The sequence below is a fragment of the Rhincodon typus genome, chromosome 5, assembly GCF_021869965.1.
Source record: "Rhincodon typus isolate 14 chromosome 5, sRhiTyp1.1, whole genome shotgun sequence".
Classification (NCBI taxonomy): Eukaryota; Metazoa; Chordata; class Chondrichthyes; order Orectolobiformes; family Rhincodontidae; genus Rhincodon; species Rhincodon typus.
Genome location: NC_063336.1, coordinates 120,028,319 through 120,048,561, shown reverse-complemented (window position 1 = coordinate 120,048,561; position 20,243 = coordinate 120,028,319). Strand labels below are relative to the sequence as shown.

The 20,243-nt window shown below is 41.3% G+C and overlaps 1 protein-coding gene across 3 annotated transcripts in view; it reads right to left on the bottom strand.

Moving 5' to 3' along the window:
• Nucleotides 1-8,276: 8,276 nt before the first annotated feature.
• gareml (GRB2 associated, regulator of MAPK1-like) overlaps nucleotides 8,277-20,243 on the bottom strand; it is a 182,466-nt gene continuing 170,499 nt past the window's right edge. For all 3 annotated transcript variants that reach the window (XM_048596428.1, XM_048596429.1, XM_048596430.1), the window contains one exon: nucleotides 8,277-10,267. In XM_048596428.1, the coding sequence (XP_048452385.1) occupies nucleotides 9,241-10,267 (1,027 nt within the window). In that variant the 3' untranslated portion in view covers nucleotides 8,277-9,240. The remainder of the gene's footprint in view (nucleotides 10,268-20,243) is intronic.

Sequence of the window (20,243 nt, the reverse complement as noted above, 5' to 3'; positions counted from 1 at the left end):
CTTAGAGAGAATATACTTGCCATAGAGGGAGTGCAGTGAAGGTAGAAAAAGCTACAGCAGGGTTGGCAGGACAGTCCTTTGAGAAGGGATTGGTTTCACTAGGCCTGCATGCACTGAGTTTTGAAGGATGAAAGGGGATCCAATTGAAACGTAAAATTCTAACAAGGCAAGACAGATTACATGCAGGGAGGATGAATCCCTTTGTTGCTGGAGCGAAGGGAGGGAGGTCTAGAGCTGGGGTCACAGTCTCAGGATATGTGGGAGGCCTTTAGAACTGAGATGAGGAAATATTTCTTCACTCAGAAGGTGGTCAAACTATGGAATTTGTTGCCACACAAGACTGGGACACTGGATGTAATCAAGACAGAATGATACATTATTAGATATTAAAAGCATCAAGGTGCAAAGTGAGAAAGTGGGAATATGGAATATAGGTGCAGTCATGAATATTTTGAGTGGTGGAGCAGTATCAATGGACTGAATGACCTATTCGTGCTTCTGGTTTCTATGAAGCTACAGTAAGATGTTACTAAAATAATTGCATTTTCCTCACCTCAGCAGACTCTATATATTTAACTGCACAATGACACCAATAATATTATAATTAATATGAATGAAATGAGAAGGGGTCTTATGACTGACTTCCAGAGACACCATTGATTATTTCCATTGTGTAAAGAAAACTATCATTTACCACTGCTCTCTGCTTTAAGTTAAATGGAAACTCTCTTTTAAATCTCTTTCTGATACCACATCGAAGTAAACAACAGTCAAAAGTAATTGCAAATATGGATTAACAATGGGAGTTCTTTAGAAAATTCAGTTTGTTATTTTTAGCAACTTTGTTGGAATTTGAATACAGGCAAAGTAAAACAGCATTCAATCTATTGGTCAGAAATTCAATTCCTACTCACTATTTAGAACTTTTCTGAAGTGAGAATTTTATTCACTTCACTTGTCAAAAAATAAGCAGCTTAGTTTTAACTCCCAGAGAGAATCTGCATAACATTGAAACAGATCAGAAGTTGTTATTCTGACAAATTCAAGTTTTGAGAGGTTTGCAGTCAAGAATGCAGTCAAATCTAACATAATTTTTAGAAACTGTAGTCTGTTGAGCATCCAGCAGATGGTGATCATCTCATACTTTTTTCTCTCGAGCACTCAATGCAGTCCGATGGTCCGTGATTAAAAGCCTTTGAAGCTTTACACACTTCAGAAAATATTTCTTCAGAATACTGATGTTAGCGCTGTCAGATATCTAAATTGCATGGATCCTATTTTTTGAACTAATTATAACTTGATTTTTGAATTAATGGTTGAACAGTAAAGCAATATTGACTCACTCCCATTTTCCCTTGATTACAAAACACTATTAATCACTATACCTGTGGATAATTAGGAATGACATTCAATTAGTGTATAGAAGAGCATTTTGCAAATGTTGAGAATGCCTCAACACAGTTAAAGGATACTCTTCTGACAAAAAAGAAACTGAAAGAACTGCAGATGCTTAAAATCAGAAACAAAAACAGAAAATGCTGGAAAAGCTCAGCAGGTTTGGACAGAAATCATAGTTAATATTTCTCAGTTCTGAAGGAGGGTCACTGGACCTGAAACGTTAACTCTGATTTCTCTCCACAGATGCTGCCAGACCTGCTGAGATTTTCCAGCAATTTCTGTTTTTGTCTCTTCTGATAAATGTTGTATATCATTTTATACTGTCACAATTTAAAATGTGAACAATTTATTATGCATATTTTTGCCATTATCATTGCACTTTAGCTGGATATTTCTGCTTAATAAGGTGCAAGCATTAATTATACCAAGTTGGAACATTTGTGCTGAGATGGACAAAACTCATTTTATTTATCAACCTTGCTATAATCAGATGGAGATTTTCACTCAGCCTAGGCCCCAGAAGTAAGAGGACAATGCTTCAGGGCATTTTCTAAGTAAAAATTTCTAAACGTATCTATTATTAAAACAGCCAAGTAAGTTTTTTTGATTGACATCATTCCCAAGAATTTCTGTAGGCATAACTGCTTTCTTTTTATTTTTACTTTACCGTTTTTCCTAAATCTGTGAATTTCTTTAGTACGTGGGACAAAGTATGGTGAAAACATTCTGACAAGTAAGCAGAGTTCTGAGGAAGGGTCACTGGACCCAAAACATGAACTCTGATTTTCTCTTCACAGATGCTGCCAGACCTGCTGAGCTTTTCCACAAGTGAGGAGAATGGATGGTAGGAGCTGGAAACAGGAATAATCATAGCAGCTGTATTTAACAAGCAAAGTTGCAAACAGGGCAACACATGACTGCATCTGGTGTTTCATCTGGTTTTTCATCTGGTGCATATTTTTCCCTCACCCACATCTCACAATGTTGATATATTTCAACCAAGACAGACACAAAACATACAACACACTCAATGACATTCTTCCCTATTTCTTGTAGAACGAGGGTGAACATGACAGAAAGGATTTGAAGATAACCGGCAGGGAATAACCATGCCTGCATCTTCTGAGAGACAGTAAGAGCTGCCAATGCTGGAGTCTGAGATAACAAGATGTAGAGCTGGAGGAACACGGCAGGTCAGGCAGCATCAGAGGAGCAGGAAAGTTGCTGTTTCAGGTCGGGACCCTTCTTCAGAAATGGGGGAGGAGAAGGGGGCTCTGAAATAAATAGAGAGGGGGTCGGGCTGGGGAAGGTGGGATGGTGATAGGTGAGTGCAGGTAGGCAGTGGTGGGGATTGGTCAGTGAGGAGGGAGGAGCGGATAGGTGGGAGAGAAGATGGACAGGTGAAGGAGGTGGGGATGAGAGGGAGGGTTGGTCATGGGATGAGGTTAGGGGTGGGGAGATTTTGAAGCTAATAATGTCCACATTGAGACCATTGGGCTGTAGGTTCCCAAGGCGGAATATGAGGTGCTGCTCCTCCAGTTTCCGGGTGGTGTTGTTGTAACACTGGAGGAGGCCCAGGATGGACATGTCGATACAGGGAGTGGGAGGGGGAGTTGAGGTGGTTGACGACTGGAAGGTGTTGTCATTTGTCACAAACTGAGCACAGGTGCTCTACAAAGTGGTCTCCAAGCCTCCACTTGGTCTCACCGATGTAGAGATGTGGAATGTTTGTTTGGTGCCTTGGATGACGTTGAGGGGGGAGGTGTAGGGGCAGGTGTAGCACCTCCTGCGGTTGCAGGGAATGGTGCTGGGGGTGGTGGGGCTAGGGGGGAGTGTGGAGTGGACGAGGGAGTCATGGAGACAGCGGTCCCTATGAAAGGCAGATAAGGGTGGGGAGGGAAATATATCCTTGGTAGTGGGGTCAGATTGCAGGTGGTGGAAGTGGCAGCGAATGATGCGTTGAATCCGGAGGTTAATAGGGTGATATGTGAGGACAAGGGGGATTCTGTCTTTGTTTTTATTGCGGGGATGGGGTGTGAGGGCTGAGATGCGGGAAACGCAACAGATGCGGTCAAGGCCGTTTTTGACCACTGAAGTGGGGGGATGTTGCGGTCCTTGAAATACAAGGACATTTCGGATGTTAGGGAGTGGAACATCTCATCTTGGGAGTAGATGCGGCAGAGGCAGAGGAATTGGGAATAGGGGATCGCATGCTTGCAGGAAGGTGGGTGAGAGGAGGTGTAGTCGAGGAATCTGTGGGAGTCGGTGGGCTTGAAATTGTTATCAGTTTCAAGGTGGTCACCAGAGATGGAGACAGAGAGAGGTCCAGGAAGGAGAGAAAGGTATCAGAGATGGTCCAGGTGAACTTGAGGTTGGGGTGGAAGATTTTAGTAAAGTTGGTGAACTGTTCAAACTCCTCGTGGGAGCACGAGGCAGCGCCAATACAGTCATCGATGTAGCAGAGGAAGAGGTGAGGGATAGGGCCAGTGTAGCTGCGGAAAAGGGACTGTTCCAAGTATCCTACAAAGAGGCAGGCATAGCTTGGGCCCATGTGGGTTCCCATGGCCACTCCCTTAGTCTGTACAAAGTGGGAGGAGTTGAAGGAGAAGTTGTTAAGGGTAAGGACGAGTTTAGTTAAGCAGATGAGGGTATTGATGGAGGGGGACTGGTTGGGCCTGCGCGCAAGAAAGAAGCAAAGAGTTTTTAGGCCCTCTTCTGCAACCTCACTGGCATTATCCCCCACCTCTTCCTCTACCTGCAGTCTGACCCCACTACCAAGGATATATTTCCCTCCCCACCCTTATCTGCCTTTCATAGGGACCGCTCTCTCCGTGACTCCCTCGTCTGTTCCACACTCCCCACTAGCCCCACCACCATTCCCTGCAACCACAGGAAGTGCTACACCTGCCCATACACCTCCCCCCCTCACCTCCATCCAAGGCACCAAACAAACCTTCCACATCAGACAGGGATTCACCTGCACATCCGCTAATGTGGTATATTGTATCCGCTGCTCCCGATGTGGCCTCCTCTACATCGGTGAAACCAAGTGGAGGCTCAGAGACCGCTTTCTAGAGCACCTGCACTCTGTTCATGACAAACGACAACACCTTCCAGTCGCAAACCACTTCAACTCCCCCTCCCACTCCCTGGATGACATGTCCATCCTGGGCCTCCTCCAGTGTTACAACAACGCCACCAGGAAACTGGAGGAACAGCACCTCATATTCCGCCTTAGGAGCCTACAACCCAATGGTCTCGATGTGGACTTTACTAGCTTCAAAATCTTCTCACCCCTGGCCTCATCCCATGACCAACCCTCCCTCTCATCCCCACCTCCTTGACCTGTCCGTCTTCTCTCCCACCAATCTGCTCCTCCCACCTCACTGACCAATCCCTATCACTGCCTACCTGCATTCACCTATCATCATCCCACCTATCTTCCCCAGCCCTAACCCCCTCCTTCTATTTATTTCAGAGCCCCCTTCCCCTCCCCCATTTCTGAAGAAGGGTCCCGACCTGAAATGTCAACGTTCCTGCTCCTCTGATGCTGCCTGGCCTGCCGTGTTCCTCCAGCTCCACACTGTGTTACCTACATCTTCTGAGCCTTTTGAAGGATACATTCCCTGCATCATAACATAGGCAGTGACTGAAGACATTGAACTGGCATCACCAGCAACATTCAGGATGAAAGCATGTTGCTGTCTTCACAAATCAAATACCACCACTCATATCCTGCTATCTACCATGCTGTGGCATCAATATATGTTATGACCATGGACCTCTTGCTTCTGATTTCACCTTCAACACTTCCCTTCTCCACATTGTCCTTCTGCTTCTGTGCAGAATGTGTTAGTGAGTGCAGCCTGACCATGACGGCCAGGTGCAATATCTGATGGAGAAGTACATCAATTGATGTGTCACTTGCAGCTACCAGCACAATGCATATTCTAAAGGATAGCATATAGACGAGATATACACATGTTCAGTCACCAGTTAGCTGTAGCCAAGCTATTCCAAAAAGGATAATGAACATATCAGTTCCTTGGAGGGCAGACTTCTGCTGTAGGGGACCTCAATGGGGAAGCATACAAGAAATTGCTGATGGATATGAGCACAGAGATGTTTGCTACTTTGGGAGATTAGATATAAGACATCATTTTTGTGGTGTGTTTTTACCACAGAATTTTGACCAAGGAAACAGTATAATGGACTGTAGCAGAGGGATGAAATGGTGAAGAATTATGGCACAGTGGTGATTTTTCAGGGGAACCAGAGTTTGAGTAGATGCTCACAGATAGCATGTCTGGGTAATGGGGTAATGGATGTCTCCTGCCCACCTTCCTTATGTTCCTGCTGTTCTTCCACCATCTCCTGTTTCTGAGGTGTTTCCCAAGGTGGCAATGGATGTTCCCTCATGATGGCTAGATTTGATGATGCAACAGACAGATTTAGAGATAAGCTCTGCTGAGTATTAGAGGGTTAGCTGTGAGTGATCCAGACAGTGGAACTGCATTTTTAGGGTGCTCATGGCTTATTGTGTCACATTACTGGATATAGCATGCATTTTGTTGACTACATATGGACAGCATGTGTACAAGTGACAAAGGGAAATCTTCAGCCAGGTATAAAGTAGAGCCACCCCCTTGTCACCAAGCAGCCATCTTCTAGTTCATCATGGTTGCTCAAATATGGCAGGAAGTGTAGGCTCGCATATGATAAAAGCATGATGCCTAAAGTGGGATAAAAGGCACTCACCACCATGAAGTGGTCATACACCAATTGTACAGATGACAGCAAAACTTATGCTTGCACCATAGCTTCCAGCAACATTGAAAATCTCGCCGCCGTGGCAAAGCTGTGTGCCTCTTTTATCAGTTTCTCTCTGGTTTGAAAGAAGACCAGAGGCTCAATATTGCCAGAAATTGAAGGTATTTTGGCAAGTTTCATGGAGAATATCTTTCCACAAGCTCAAGAGTTTTCTTGCACTATCTTCCCAAAGTCATCTCATAACCTGTGCACACCTCCCCTATGGTACCTTGCTCATTGTATTCTCCCACTCACCACAGACCAAGTACTCACCACTCCCAGTCTGCCCAGGTTTCCTGCTACCAGTTAAAGCCCAGCTACGTACCTGGCAGAAACTAAAGCACTGGCAATCCACAGCTGTCCTGCATGATTCATTTTATTTGCCCAAGCATGTCAGAGGCTAATTGGCTTGTTGACAGGGACTTAGTGTACTGCTGGATTGCTGTCACTGCCTGTGGAGGGCCAGTAGAAAAAAGGAAAAGGCTGCTTGGGCTCCTTCTATGTTTTAACCATTTAATGATACCAAATTTGAGATTAACTAATGACACATTACAGTTTAATGTACAGACAAATAAACTAGGAACAGTAGGACAATCAGTCCCTTAAGCCTGCTCTGCAATTCAGCAAGAACATAGCTGATCTGATTGTGGCCTCAATACCATATTCCTACCCACACATGATGACCTGTAGCCCTCTTGTCAGTCAAGAATCTACTTCTGTCTTAAGAATATTTAATGATTCCTGCCTCCATCACCCTCTAGGAAAGAGTGTTCCAAAGACTTGCAAGACTTGCAACCCTCAAAGAAAGAAAACTCTCTCCATTTTAAATGGTAGACTCTTTATTTTTAAGCTGTGTCCCCTTGTTCTAATCTCTCCCACTGTATTTTCATCATTCACCCTCTTGAATGCTTTCAGGATCTTGTATGTTTTAGTAAGCTCACCTCTTGCTCTTCAAGACTCCAGTAGATACAGGCCCAGCTTGACCTCATCAGGTGATCCATCAATGCCAGGCATCAGTCAAGTGAAACATCTCTGAACTGCTTCTAACGTATTTATATCCTTTCTTAAATAATGAGAAAAAACCTGTATACAGTACTCCAGATGGTTGTTATAGATACATAAAATATTTACCTTTAACATATTCCCATCCCTCTTATATGATGCATTGATTTCACACTCAGATGCTCAATGCCTTTGCTGTCTTGTCAAACTGTTGCTACTCCATGTTCCTGCTTTTTAAAAATTAGCTGCGGATGCCTCTCCTCCATTTTCAAACTCTTCGAAAGAAAGAACTCCAATTTTTATGTTGTTTTTACCATCTCCAGTAATTGTGCAACACTTCCCAGCCACTGAAGTTACATGCTGCAGGAGTCAGGAGTTGAAGAACTTGCAGAAGCCTTACACTTATCCCATCTTTCAAGGATGATCCGGACGCTTGAGCAATCACACCGGACTAGCATCAAATTGAACTGCGCCCCCTTCTCATGAACATTAGTGAACCAATTGCAATTAATTATATGCCAGCAGCTTTGATAGTTACTTTTCTGATGACGGATACAAAGTTCAAAATTAGTTGAATTTAGTTTCAGTTTGCCATAGTGAGATGGCATACCAACTACAGCCTCTAGGTCGGTTGTTCAATTCCAGAACAATAGGCTATTACACTGATATTTTGGCTATATCTGCAACTGGTTTACTTCTGGAGCAGCAGAAAGCATGACTGGTTGTGCAGAAAATATTAGCTATTATATTACCTGTGTCCATTACCTCTAGCTATAATGACACTACCTTCTCAATAAGTGCACAACAATGAAATTGGAGATTGCAAGATCGCCAACACCGATTGAAAAAGAGAAATGAGCCCAAGCATGTGTATTTCTATGAGAAGAACAAGCCTATTGCATGCAAATAGAGAGGTTCAAATAGTAAAACACTAAAGTCATACATCGATGCTTTTTTCTTCTTTGTGTTCTATTCTCTATTGATTTGTATATAAATTATGCATAAACTTAGGCATTTCAGTACAATTATAGTATTATCAACTTTCATTGTTAAAAAAGAAAATTGTATCAACACGAGCATCTGTATTGAGAAGAGTTGCTTGTCCATAAATATACATACATAGAAATTTCCCAAAAATTAGTTGGAAAAACCACAGCCATTAAACTGCATAATGTAGAGTTGTCTTCTACAAATAACAGACTATACATTTTTTAAGACAGTAGTGATTAGTACAGTACATTTTTAGATCAAATTACTGGCTAAAACAATGTGCTAAATTATAGGTATATTCAATGTACTATGGAAAAGGCCAACTGTATGTTTGCTCCCAGATGTGTACTTAAATTTTCCTTCTAGCTGTCACAATAACCACATGCTGCACAAGAATTATTTTATTTTGATCATTTTCCTGCATTTCCTATTTTTGTTCGGTGGGAAGATCTGCAAGTACAGGAAAATAGTATGGGTAATACAATTTATTTAAAAATGGAGTTCCACTGTTTTATTAATAGAAGAGTTTAGCTGTCATTAATCTAGTTCAACTTGGTAACAGAAACTGTAGCAGTTATCTGATTAAAAACTGAAATGAAATTTGCATTTCAGCTTTCCATTGTTGTAGCACTTTAAACATTTGTGAAAACATACTGAATTTGATTAAAGAGAGAACCTTATGCTGGCATAACCTGAAGACTATTCTACCTCCAATAAGGCATCAACTACAATTCAAAAATAACTCAACTCTTTAACCCACATTTATTCCTAAAATAAATCTATCTATTGTGCAGTTAAATATAATGGGAAAAGAAATATAGCAATCTTCAAGTGTTCAATGTTAACAACAATGGATATAACATGTTGATAACAGCTATCCTTCATGCCAACCTACATTCCTGTTTTTTTCTATGGCAAAAGAAGATCTGAGACACTTTAAACATCTGGAGATTTTTTTTTAAAAGAAAACCAATCAAATTACTGAGAGTCAATGAATTAAAGAGTTAACCCTTAACTGACTTAACTAAACATAGAATCAGGTTAAATCTTCGGCCTCCATCCTTTAATAAACTGCATGATCTTTTTGACTTGCAATTTTGTCAGTTTAAAATCATCAGATAGGATTTCCTCAGTCAACTGAACAAAAATATTTCCATCAATTCGCTCACGGATAAAGAACGTTAACACATCTTCTGAAAGGCCTATGAACCGTAGGCATTTGGAAACTTCCTCCACAGAAAGAGTAGATAGATCAGATGGTGGATACCAGTACGAACCACTATCATTTAATTTGGGCATACTTGGGGTATTAGATGAAGGGACAGAAACTGGTATATCTGCAGTACTTCTTGATGACACTGGAGGAACCTCTATAACTCCTTGCGTGAGATAGACCCTTGTGACTCCACCCTCAGCACCTCTCACAATAGTAGGGGAGAAAGAAGCTGCACTTCTGATGATGATGTTGTTGTCTGAATCACAGACTTTTGGTGGCCGAGATGGTGGGACAGGACAAGATATGCTTTCAGTCTGTTTATACAATGAATCCTGAACACAGTTTCTAAATTCCTGCTTGTGCCTTAACTCTCCAGAAATGCTGACGGAGCCTGGATCAGGAGAAGAACTACGACTGACTGTAGGATCAAAAGGATCACATTGCTCTGATGTAGTGGACGGAGACTTGTGATGATCAGAAGATTCCAACCAATCTGTTGCTGATGAACTAGATGAGTAACTAGGATTGGAAAAAGGGTTTAGTGCTCCAAAAGGAGCAAACCGTTTTTGAGAACCTGGAGGTTTCAGTCGAGGACAACTGTAGTAACTTTTGTGAACAGCATCTCCTGATAATCGGGATGTAGATCGCCCACTGGTCATGCTTTGAACACTGTCTGAATATGCCCATGCATTTGACCAGGAGGTCTGTACATTCTGGATATTGGTTGAAATGTTCCCTGATATTGGATGGTTGGAAGAATCCGTAACCTTGCAGTCTCCCCATGTGCATGGGTAACAGTAAAGTGAGTACGAGTCTGGGGATGGTGAACAGCTGCCACTACGGGTTCCAGAACTGCAAACAGAAGGAAATAAATACAGTATTACAGTCTTGTTTTGGAACTGTGCGGTACTCCTCTAAAATATCATTACCAAACTGAGAGAAGAAACCTCTTCAATGGAACTACCATTACAAACCACAAGGAAGGAACGTGCACACAATACTTAATGGACAAAGATAGCACAGAATTTGGCAGGTAAATTCAACTCAAAACGAGAAGTTGCTGCAACATCCTAGGTGAGAACCAAATTTTTATGCTTTTATTGTATTCTATGCTCTCAACTAGTCAGCCTAAATTTGAGCTATTTAATTTAACTGGCAGCATTGTATTCTGGTTCACAAGCATCTCTTCCTTACCCAACCTGCTGGACAATTTACACATTAATAAAGGAGTGCATCATTCACATTATTACTCCTTCAGTAAATTCCAGCCTAATAAGTTAAAGCATAAAATCATGAAGTGAGAAGTTCTGTAAAATATTAGTTGTGTCAATTAATGTAATAAACCATTGAGATTGCACTATCTCTTTCAGTCACAAACACTCACACCGTTTGACACCCTTGTCTACCTGGTGGATCTTCACCCCTAATCTCCATTTCAAGAGTTACCAGACATTCAGGATCACTTGAAATTGGTCAGATTTTTGATATATCAACAATTGATGGGAATTCCAGAGAAACATGAGGAACTATTTGACCTTTACAACAGTTACATTGCTTGATTGCAACATGGGAAGCATTAAAGGGTCATTATTACAGACGCATTCTGACTGGTTTCTGTTTCTTAAAATCATATTTGCCAATCAAATCCAAAATGACATGAAAGCCAAATCTCCATTTCACTTTCTTTAAACACAGGAATCTTTACCCATAGTATAGTACAAGGAAGATCTGTTAATTGGATTAACTCCCCAGTGACTGACTATTGCAAAGCAATACAATCTTCTGTGTAAAAAGAAATAAAATGGCATTCTAAACTTGTTAAAATTTCTGAACTAGATAACAGCCACCAAATGGCTTGTATTATTAAACTGCTGTGTCTAAGTGGTGGGAAGCAAGTATAACAATTAGCATTGGGTGGGAAATAACCCCCGACATCCCTATTAGTGAAAATTCTGGCAGTAATTACAAAAGATTAAAATGTCCATTAGCATCCAGAGAAATTGCCTGTCATAGTAAAGCACTTAAAGAAATAATGAATGAACACAACAGGAAGCAAGAGTGCAGAAGACACAAATCATAAGCATTTCAAAATTGAATTTGCAATATTAAGGAAAACCCATTTGTCATTACATTGGCCATTTATAGTAGTATCAACTGACCTAAATGCACTTTACATTACTGAGTGAATGTATTAGCATTTTGTCAATAGTACTTCAGCAGTATATTTTATTGTAGATGCTGCATGTACATAAAATGCAATAAAAGTATGTTCTTCAACAGGGTAGGGTTCCACAAAAATGCAGAGACATGTCAATTACAAATCCCTTCAGACATTTAAAGGGTATTCACATTATGGCATACAATAACATGGATAGCCTCAGTTACTGTAACATATAAAAAAAACTGTGAAACCCGTACACAAGTATGGTGTCTATGCCAGAGTTGGATGGGATTTAACTTATTCAAATGTACGGCAGTTTTAAAATCAACTCTACTTGTTACAATCAAATACATAAACAATGTAGCTGGTTCCTCTGAAACTCCTTGACCTTGATAATGGCAGGATTCTTGGCAGTGTGGAGGAACAGAGGGATCTTGGGGTCCACGTCCATAGATCCCTCAAAATTGCTACCCAAGTTGATAGGGTTGTAAAGAAGGTGTATGGTGTGTTGGCTTTCGTTGGCAGGGGAATTGAGTTTAAGAGCCACGAGGTTACGCTGCAGCTCTATAAAATCCTGGTTAGACTACACTTGGAACATTGTGTTCAGTTCTGGTCGCCTCATTATAGGAAGGCTGCGGAAGCTTTAGAGAGGGTGCAGAGGAGATTTACAAGGATGCTGCCTGGACTGGAGGGCACGTCTTATGAGGAAAGGTTGAGGGAGCTAGGGCTTTTCTCATTTGAGCGAAGAAAGATGAGAGGTGACTTGTTAGAGGTGTACAAGATGATGAGAGGCATAGATAGAGTGGGTAGCCAGAGACTTTTTCCCAGGGTGGAAATGACTATTACGAGGGGGCATAATTTTAAGGTGATTGGAGGAAGGTACAGGAGAGATGTCAGAGGTAGGTTCTTTACACAGAGTGTGATGGGCGTGTGGAATGCACTGCCGGCGGTGGTAGTGGGGTCAGATACATCAGGGACATTTAAACGACTCTTGGATATGTACATTGATGATAATAAAATGTAGGGTATGCAGGGTAGTTTGATCTTAGAGTAGGATAATAGATCAGCATAACATCGTGTTCCGAAGAGCCTGTACTGTGGTATACTGTTCTACACTTGCTTTCATCAGTCAGAGCATTGAATACAGGAGTTTGGACATCATGTTACACTTTACAAGACACTGGTGAGGCCATATTTGGAGTACTGTGTACAATTCTGACCGAACTGCTATAGGAAGGATGTTATTAAACTGGAAAGGGTGCAAAAAAAGATTTATAAAGATGTTCCTGAGACTTGGAAGTTTGAATTATATGTAGAGGATGGATAGGCTGGGACTTTTTTTCCTGGAGTGTAGGAGGCTGAGCGGTGATCTTACAGAAATCATGAGGGACATCAAGAAGGTGAATAGCCAAGGTCTTTTACCCAGGGTAGGGGAGTCCAAAACCAGAAGGCATAGGCTTAAGATGAGTCAGGGAAAATTTAAAAGGGACCTGAGGGGCAACTTTTTGTTTTATGTTTCTCAACCTTATTTTCCTGCCTACTCATCATAGCCCTTAATCCCCTTACTAATCAAATATCTATTTATCTCTGTCCTAAATATATTCAATGACTTGGCCTCCAAGAGTTCCACAGATTAACCACACTCTGGTTGAAAATGTGTCTCCTTAATAAACTCAGTTAATCTACTTAATAAACTTCCACAAAGATTTCATCTTCTGTTTTCCTTAAGCCAGCAGAACTTCCATTACAAGAAGCCAAGGCTCCATGTCCTGAACTCAACTAATGTAGTGCAAGTATGCAAACTCTTTTTAAATCAAACTTTGCTCAGTAAGGTGTTGTAGCTGTACAACAACAGCATGGTTAGGGCTGCAGTTAGTTCTGAAGCACAAATCTTCAATCCTATCGCTAGAATAAGGGAGGCAATGGCCTAGTGGTATTTTCATTAGACTATTAATCCAGAGACCCAAGTAATACAAAACTCTGGTTCGGTCACACTTGGAGTATTGTGTCCAGTTCTGGTCGCCTCATTACAGGAGAGATGTGGAAGGGTTGGAAAAGGTACAGAGGAGATTTATCAGGATGTTGCCTGGAATGGAGGAAGGTCTTACGAGGAAAAGTTGAGAGCACTAGGGCTTTTCTCTTTAGAACGACGAAGGATGAGAGGTGACTTGATAGAGGTGTACAAACTAATCAGAGGTATAGATAGACAGCCAGAGACTTTTCCTAGGGTGGAGGTAGCTATTATGAGTGGGCATAGTTTTAAAGTGAGTGGAGGTAGATAAAGGGGAGACGTCAGAGGTAGGTTCTTTACTCAGAGAGTGGTAGGGGCATGGAATGCATTGCCGGAGAGGGTAGTGGAGTCGGCCACATTAGGGGCATTTAAGCGGCTATTAGATAGGCATATGGATGATAGTATAAGGTGGGGGTGGAGGTTAGACAGACCTTAGGATTAGGGTAAAAGTTTGGCACAACATCGTGGGCCGAAGGGCCTGTACTGTGCTGTACTGTTCTATGTTCTATAATGCTCTGGGCACATGGGTTCAAATCGCACCATGACAGATGGTGACATTTGAATTCAATAAACAGATCTGCAAGTTAGAGTCTATTGGTGATCATGACACCATTGTTGATTGTTGGAAAAACGCATCTTGCTCATTATTGCCCTTTACTGAAGAAAACCACTATCTTCACCTGGTCTGGCTTACATGCGAGTCCAGACCCATAGCAATGTGGATGATTCTCAACTGTCCTCTGGGCAATTAGTAATGGGCAATAAATGCTGGCCCAGCCAACGATGACCACATCCAATGAGTGAATAAGAAAAAAAAGAATGTTGTCAGTATCCATAGCCTTTGCAGATCCATAGTTTCCAGCTATTTCTGTACATCACATGCAATTAATTGAATTGGCTGAAGACTGGCTTTACTGATGCTGGGGACCTCATGGTCAATACTTCATTTTTAGGTATGCCTTATGTGGCTCTCAGCATGCTCTCCTTCAATCTTCATTGAATCATGGCAAGGTAATAGCCAAGTGGTACTATTGCTAGACTAGTCCAGTGATACAAAGACACAGGTAACATTCTGGGGACCTGTGTAAAAATCTGGACTTAAGCAAAGGCTGTGAAACATTGCCACTGTCACAAAAATCCATCTGGTTGACAAATGTCTGCTAGGAAAGGAAACCCCCGTCCTTACCTGGTATGGTCTACACATGACTCCATATCCATAGCAGCGTAGTTGACTCTTAACTGGCTTTGAACTGGCCTAGCAAACCACTCAATTGTATCTATTGTTAAAAAGTCTCAAAAAATGAAAGTAACTGGGTGAACCACCCAGCATCAACTGAGGCTCTGGAAAAGACAACCCCGTCAACCCCTGATAAAACCTCCTTGCTCATTTCTGGATGCTACTGCCAAAGTTGACACAGCAGTCTCACAGACTAGTTAAGCAGCAATCTGGCATCGTCATACTTAGAGAACCATACCTCACAACTGATGTCCCAGACAACATCACCTTTCCTGATGCATGACCGACCCACAGAGCTAGCAGCATGGTAATATACAGTCATGAGTTGAGTTAAATTTGGCATTCTCAACACTAGGAACCCCAAGTAGTCTCATGGCATCAGGTCAAATGGGCAAGGAAACCTGCTTTATCATGGGCTACCCAACTCCTGCTCAGTTGATGTTGAACACTATTGGCTGCACCACGACTGAGCTGGTTGAGTCCAGCAATACCTACATCTCATGAGTGTAGAAGAAAATGTCACAGTTGATCTCCTTTTATAAAGAAATAAAGGATGGCATGGTGGCACAATGGTTAGCACTACTGACTGACTTGCTAGACCACTTCAGAGATTCTGGGGCAGATATAACCTGGACAAGATTGCTGGGTTGTTCCTTAGCAGGACTGGGACTGATATCGTGCACCTCAATTGGTTAGGACTGTTGGGGAAGATTTAAACCAGTTTGCTAGTGGGATAGCAACCTAGAAAGGAATTCAGAAAAAATAAAACCAAAAGCTGGTTCATGGAAGTGGAAATGGCTGCAAGATGACCAAAACTGGACAATGAATATCAAAGGATTTTTGACTTTTAGGGGAATAGCCAAAAAGGTAAATGAGGTGGGTAGTGCTGATAATAAAGGGATACCATTAGTACATTAGTGGCAGAGAACCTCCGATCAGAAGAACAGGACATAAAATCTGTTTCGTTGGAGCTAACTTGGTGAAGGTATAATCACTACAGTAACAGTACTGAATAAACTGATGGAACTGTAAACTGACAAGTGCACAGGTCCTGATGGACTTCATCCCAGGGTTTTAAAAGAGGTTGTTAATGGGGTAATCGATGCAATGGTGTTAAGTTTTCAAAATTTCCTAGATTCTAGGAAAGTTCCAAAGACCAGAAAGTAGCAAATATAACTCCTTCATTCCAGAAGCCAGGGAAGGCAAAAAATAAGAAATGATAGGCCAATTAGCTGGCCCATGGCAGCTTAGCATAGATATTTATCATATGGAAGGTGACAGAATCGATCATTCTTGAGGCTATTGCTGGGCACTTTGAAAAACTAATCAGGAAGACTCAGCTTGGTTTTGTAAAAGGGAAATCAAGTCTAACCAACTTATTGGAGTTCTTTAAAGGACTAACATGCACTGTGCTTAAAAGGATGCCTGTAGATGCACTAAGGATAACACCATTAGCTTCCTTAACACAAGAGCATTGCTGAGAATGCATCTCGAATACTGTGTGCAGTTTTGGTCTCTTATTTATGGAAGGATGCTATTATACCAAAGACAATTCACAAGATGGGTATTAGATTGATGTCTAGAATGAGTAGGTGTTTTTATGAGGAAAGGTTAGATAGACTGAGCATGTTTCATCTGGGGTTTATAGGAGTGACAGGTGTCTGGATTAAAGTGTAAGATTCGGTACCAGTTTAGTGGTACTGTAATGTTGTAGGAGCAGAAGTTGGCCATTCACCCCATCAAGTCCATCATTCAATAAGATCATGGAAGATCTTACAAGACTCAACTCCATTTTCCTGACATTTTCCCACAACCTTTTGTTCCCTTACTGCTTAAAAATTTATCTCAGCTTGAATATTCTTAACTACCCAGCCTCGGCAGCTCTGAGAGAAGAGCTTCCTCTTCACCTCTGTCTTAATGTTTGAAGAAAATATTTTTATACCCGGGATCAACGTAGTGAACCTTCTCTGAATTGCCTCCGATGTTAATTTATCTTTTCTTGGTCAAGAGGAGCAAAACCATTCACAGCATTCCAGGTGTAATCTGACTAGTGCTTTGCATAGTTTCAGCAAAACTTCCCTATTTTTATATTCTTTTCCCTTTGAAATAAAGGCTAACATTCCATCTGCCTTCCCTATTAAACACTGAACTTGGATACTGACCTTTTGTGAATCATCTACAAGAATCACAAATTCCTCCGCTGTAGCTTCCTGCTGTCTTTTTCCATTTAAATAACATTCAGCTCCTTTATCCTTCTCCTGAAACTTCTTGCATAACCTCAAATTTTCCCACATTGTATTCCATCTGCCAAGATTTTGCCCATTCACTTACCTTCTATGTCTCTCTGTAGACTCTGTGCATCATCATCACCTCCCTATCTGTTTTTGTGCCATCCACAATCGTGGTTATAGAATATTCACTTTTCTCATCCAAATCATTAATATATCATAAACAATTATTGTTCCAACACTGATCCCTTTGGCACCCTGCTAGTTATAGATTGCCAACCTGATAATGCCTCCTTTCTCTTCTGCTAGTTAGCCAATTCTCTATCTATGCTAATATACTACTACAACAAACTTTTTATTAGCTGGCACTTATGAGACTAGGAGTGTACTGTTTGATCAAATATTTCCATTGATCAGAGATCCACATAATCAATGTAAAAAACACCACTAAGTAATAGAAATGTAACATTGGGAGTATACACATCACTGTTATACTTTATTGACAGCAGAAGTCGCTTAAATAATAATGAAACTCTGCCTTTAATAATACTTACTGACAGACAGCCTTCTTACTCAAACTCTCAACTGACTACTCGAATATCATGGAAATTGTGATAATACTTTGGGTATTTCAGGCATATGATTTTTGCCGCTTTATCAAGAGCACCGGTTCATAACGTGTCAGTCAAACCAAAAGTTTTCTATCCTAGTTTATTAGTAGTCTAATGTACTTCAGTAAGGCGTTTGATAAGATTCCCCATGGTAGGCTGATGGAGAAAGTGAAGTCGCATGGGGTCCAGGGTGTACTAGCTAGATGGATAGAGAACTGGCTGGGCAACAGGAGACAGAGAGTTGTAGTGGAAGGGAGTTTCTCAAAATGGAGAACTGTGACCAGTGGTGTTCCACAGGGATCCATGTTGGGACCACTGTTGTTTGTGATATACATAAATGATCTGGAGGAAGGTATAGATGGTCTGATTAGCAAGTTTGCAGATGATACTAAGATTGGTGGAGTAGCAGATAGTGAAGGGGACTGTCGGAGAATGCAGCAGAATATAGATAGATTGGAGAGTTGGGCGGAGAAATGGCAGATGGAGTTCAATCCAGGCAAATGTGAGGTGATGCATTTTGGAAGATCCAATTCAAAAGCGAACTATACGGTAAATGGAAAAGCCCTGGGGAAAACTAATGCACAGAGAGATCTGGGTGTTCAGGTCCATTGTACCCTGAAGGTGGCAACGCAGGTCGATAGAGTGGTCAAGAAGGCATACGGCATGCTTTCATTCATCGGATGGGGTATTGAGTACAAGAGTTGGCAGGTCATGTTACAGTTATATAGGACTTTGGTTCGACCACTTTTGGAATACTGCGTACATTTCTGGTCGCCACATTACCAAAAGGATGTGGATGCTTTGGAGAGGGTGCAGAGGAGGTTCACCAGGATGTTGCCTGGTATGGAGGGCGCTAGCTATGAAGAGAGGTTGAGTAGATTAGGATTATTTACATTAGAAAGATGGAGATTGAGAGGGGACCCGATTGAGGTCTACAATATCATGAGAGGTATAGACAGGGTGGATAGCAAGAAGCTTTTTCCCAGAGTGAGGGACTCAGTTACTAGGGGTCACGATTTCAAGGTGAGAGGGGAAAAGTTTAAGGGAGATATGCGTGGAAAGTTCTTTACACAGAGGGTGGTGGGTGCCTGGAACGTGTTGCCAGCGGAGGTGGTAGAGGTAGGCACGATAGTGTCATTTAAGATGTATCTAGACAGATACATGAATGGGCAGACAGGTTTAGATAGAGGATCTGGATCGGCACAGGCTTGGACGGCCGAAGGGCCTGTTCCTGTACTGTAATTTTCTTTGTTCTTTGTGCTTTGTACAATTCCTTAACAAACATCTTCTGAAAATTCAAACGTCAATTTGCTCACCTCTATCTATCCTACTTGTTAGGTCCTAACAATTACTTTGATCTGAGAATAAATGAAATTCTTGAAAAAGCAAGACTTAACAAAAGAGTTCAGCATCTAGGAGAATACACAGATAATTTCATTCATGATCCCTAAAGATTTGTAGAAAAATGTGAATATGGAGCTTGGAAATCAGAATTCATAAGAGATGAATTACTGGAATTTTTGGAACTACTGAAAAGTTTTTGACAGATTTATTACATTCCAAAGATGATTTGACTTTGGAGAAAGCCACTCTGTACCATCTACAAGATGCACTGCAGAAATTCACCAAGGGTCCTCAGGCAACTCCTTCCAAATCCAGGACCATCTAGAAGAACAACAGCATCAGATACATGAAACACCACCACCTGCAGTCTGTTCACTGCTCTGACTTGGCTATATTCCTTTAGTATCATGGGTGCAAATCTCACTGTAATAGTGTTGTGGGTCTACCTGCACAAAATTAACTGCAATGGTTCAAGCAAGCAGTCCACCATCATCTTCTTAAGGGCAATTAAGGATGAGAAATAAATGCTGGTTCAGTTAGTGAAACCCATTTCCCATGAAAGTAAAACAATAAAATTGAGATGGTGAATGATCAGAAGTCTGAAAGCAATCCAGCTTAAGCTATAGAGGAGATCAATCTTATCACAGGAGATCTGCAGAATCCATTCCCTTCTTACAGTATAAAAACACAAAAAGACATATAATAATCCAGTACAGAGAGTAGATGAGAGTGTAGATATTAAGAGTCAGTGACAATGCTGTGGAGTCAGGAAACCTCACAGGAACAAACAGTGCCCAGCAATTAAAAAAAAAGAATGTTATGTCAGCAAAACAGTAGGTTACTTCCAGAAGATATGCAAAAATAGGACATACTTACCAAGGAGCAGGAAATCAGATAGCTACTAACAAAGATGTTCATGAAGTAGAGCAATCTGCAATACAGGAGACATCTAATGTATTTCTGGGGAAACTGGTAATCCATCCAGTTCATTTTTTCAAGAAGAATTTCTATAAATAGATACCTCATTTATTTTCAGTTTGATGCAGGGGCAAATGTCAGTATTTTATCAGATAGTAAACAATGGTGAAGAAACATAGATTACAGCCGACAACAGTAAAATAACATGGTCCAGGAGCTGTAGGCATTATGTTTAAATGTATGTGATATACAACTCTGATACACAAGAGATGTCAGAGAATAGAGAATGTATACTTTAAATTCCAACTCTTGAGCCAG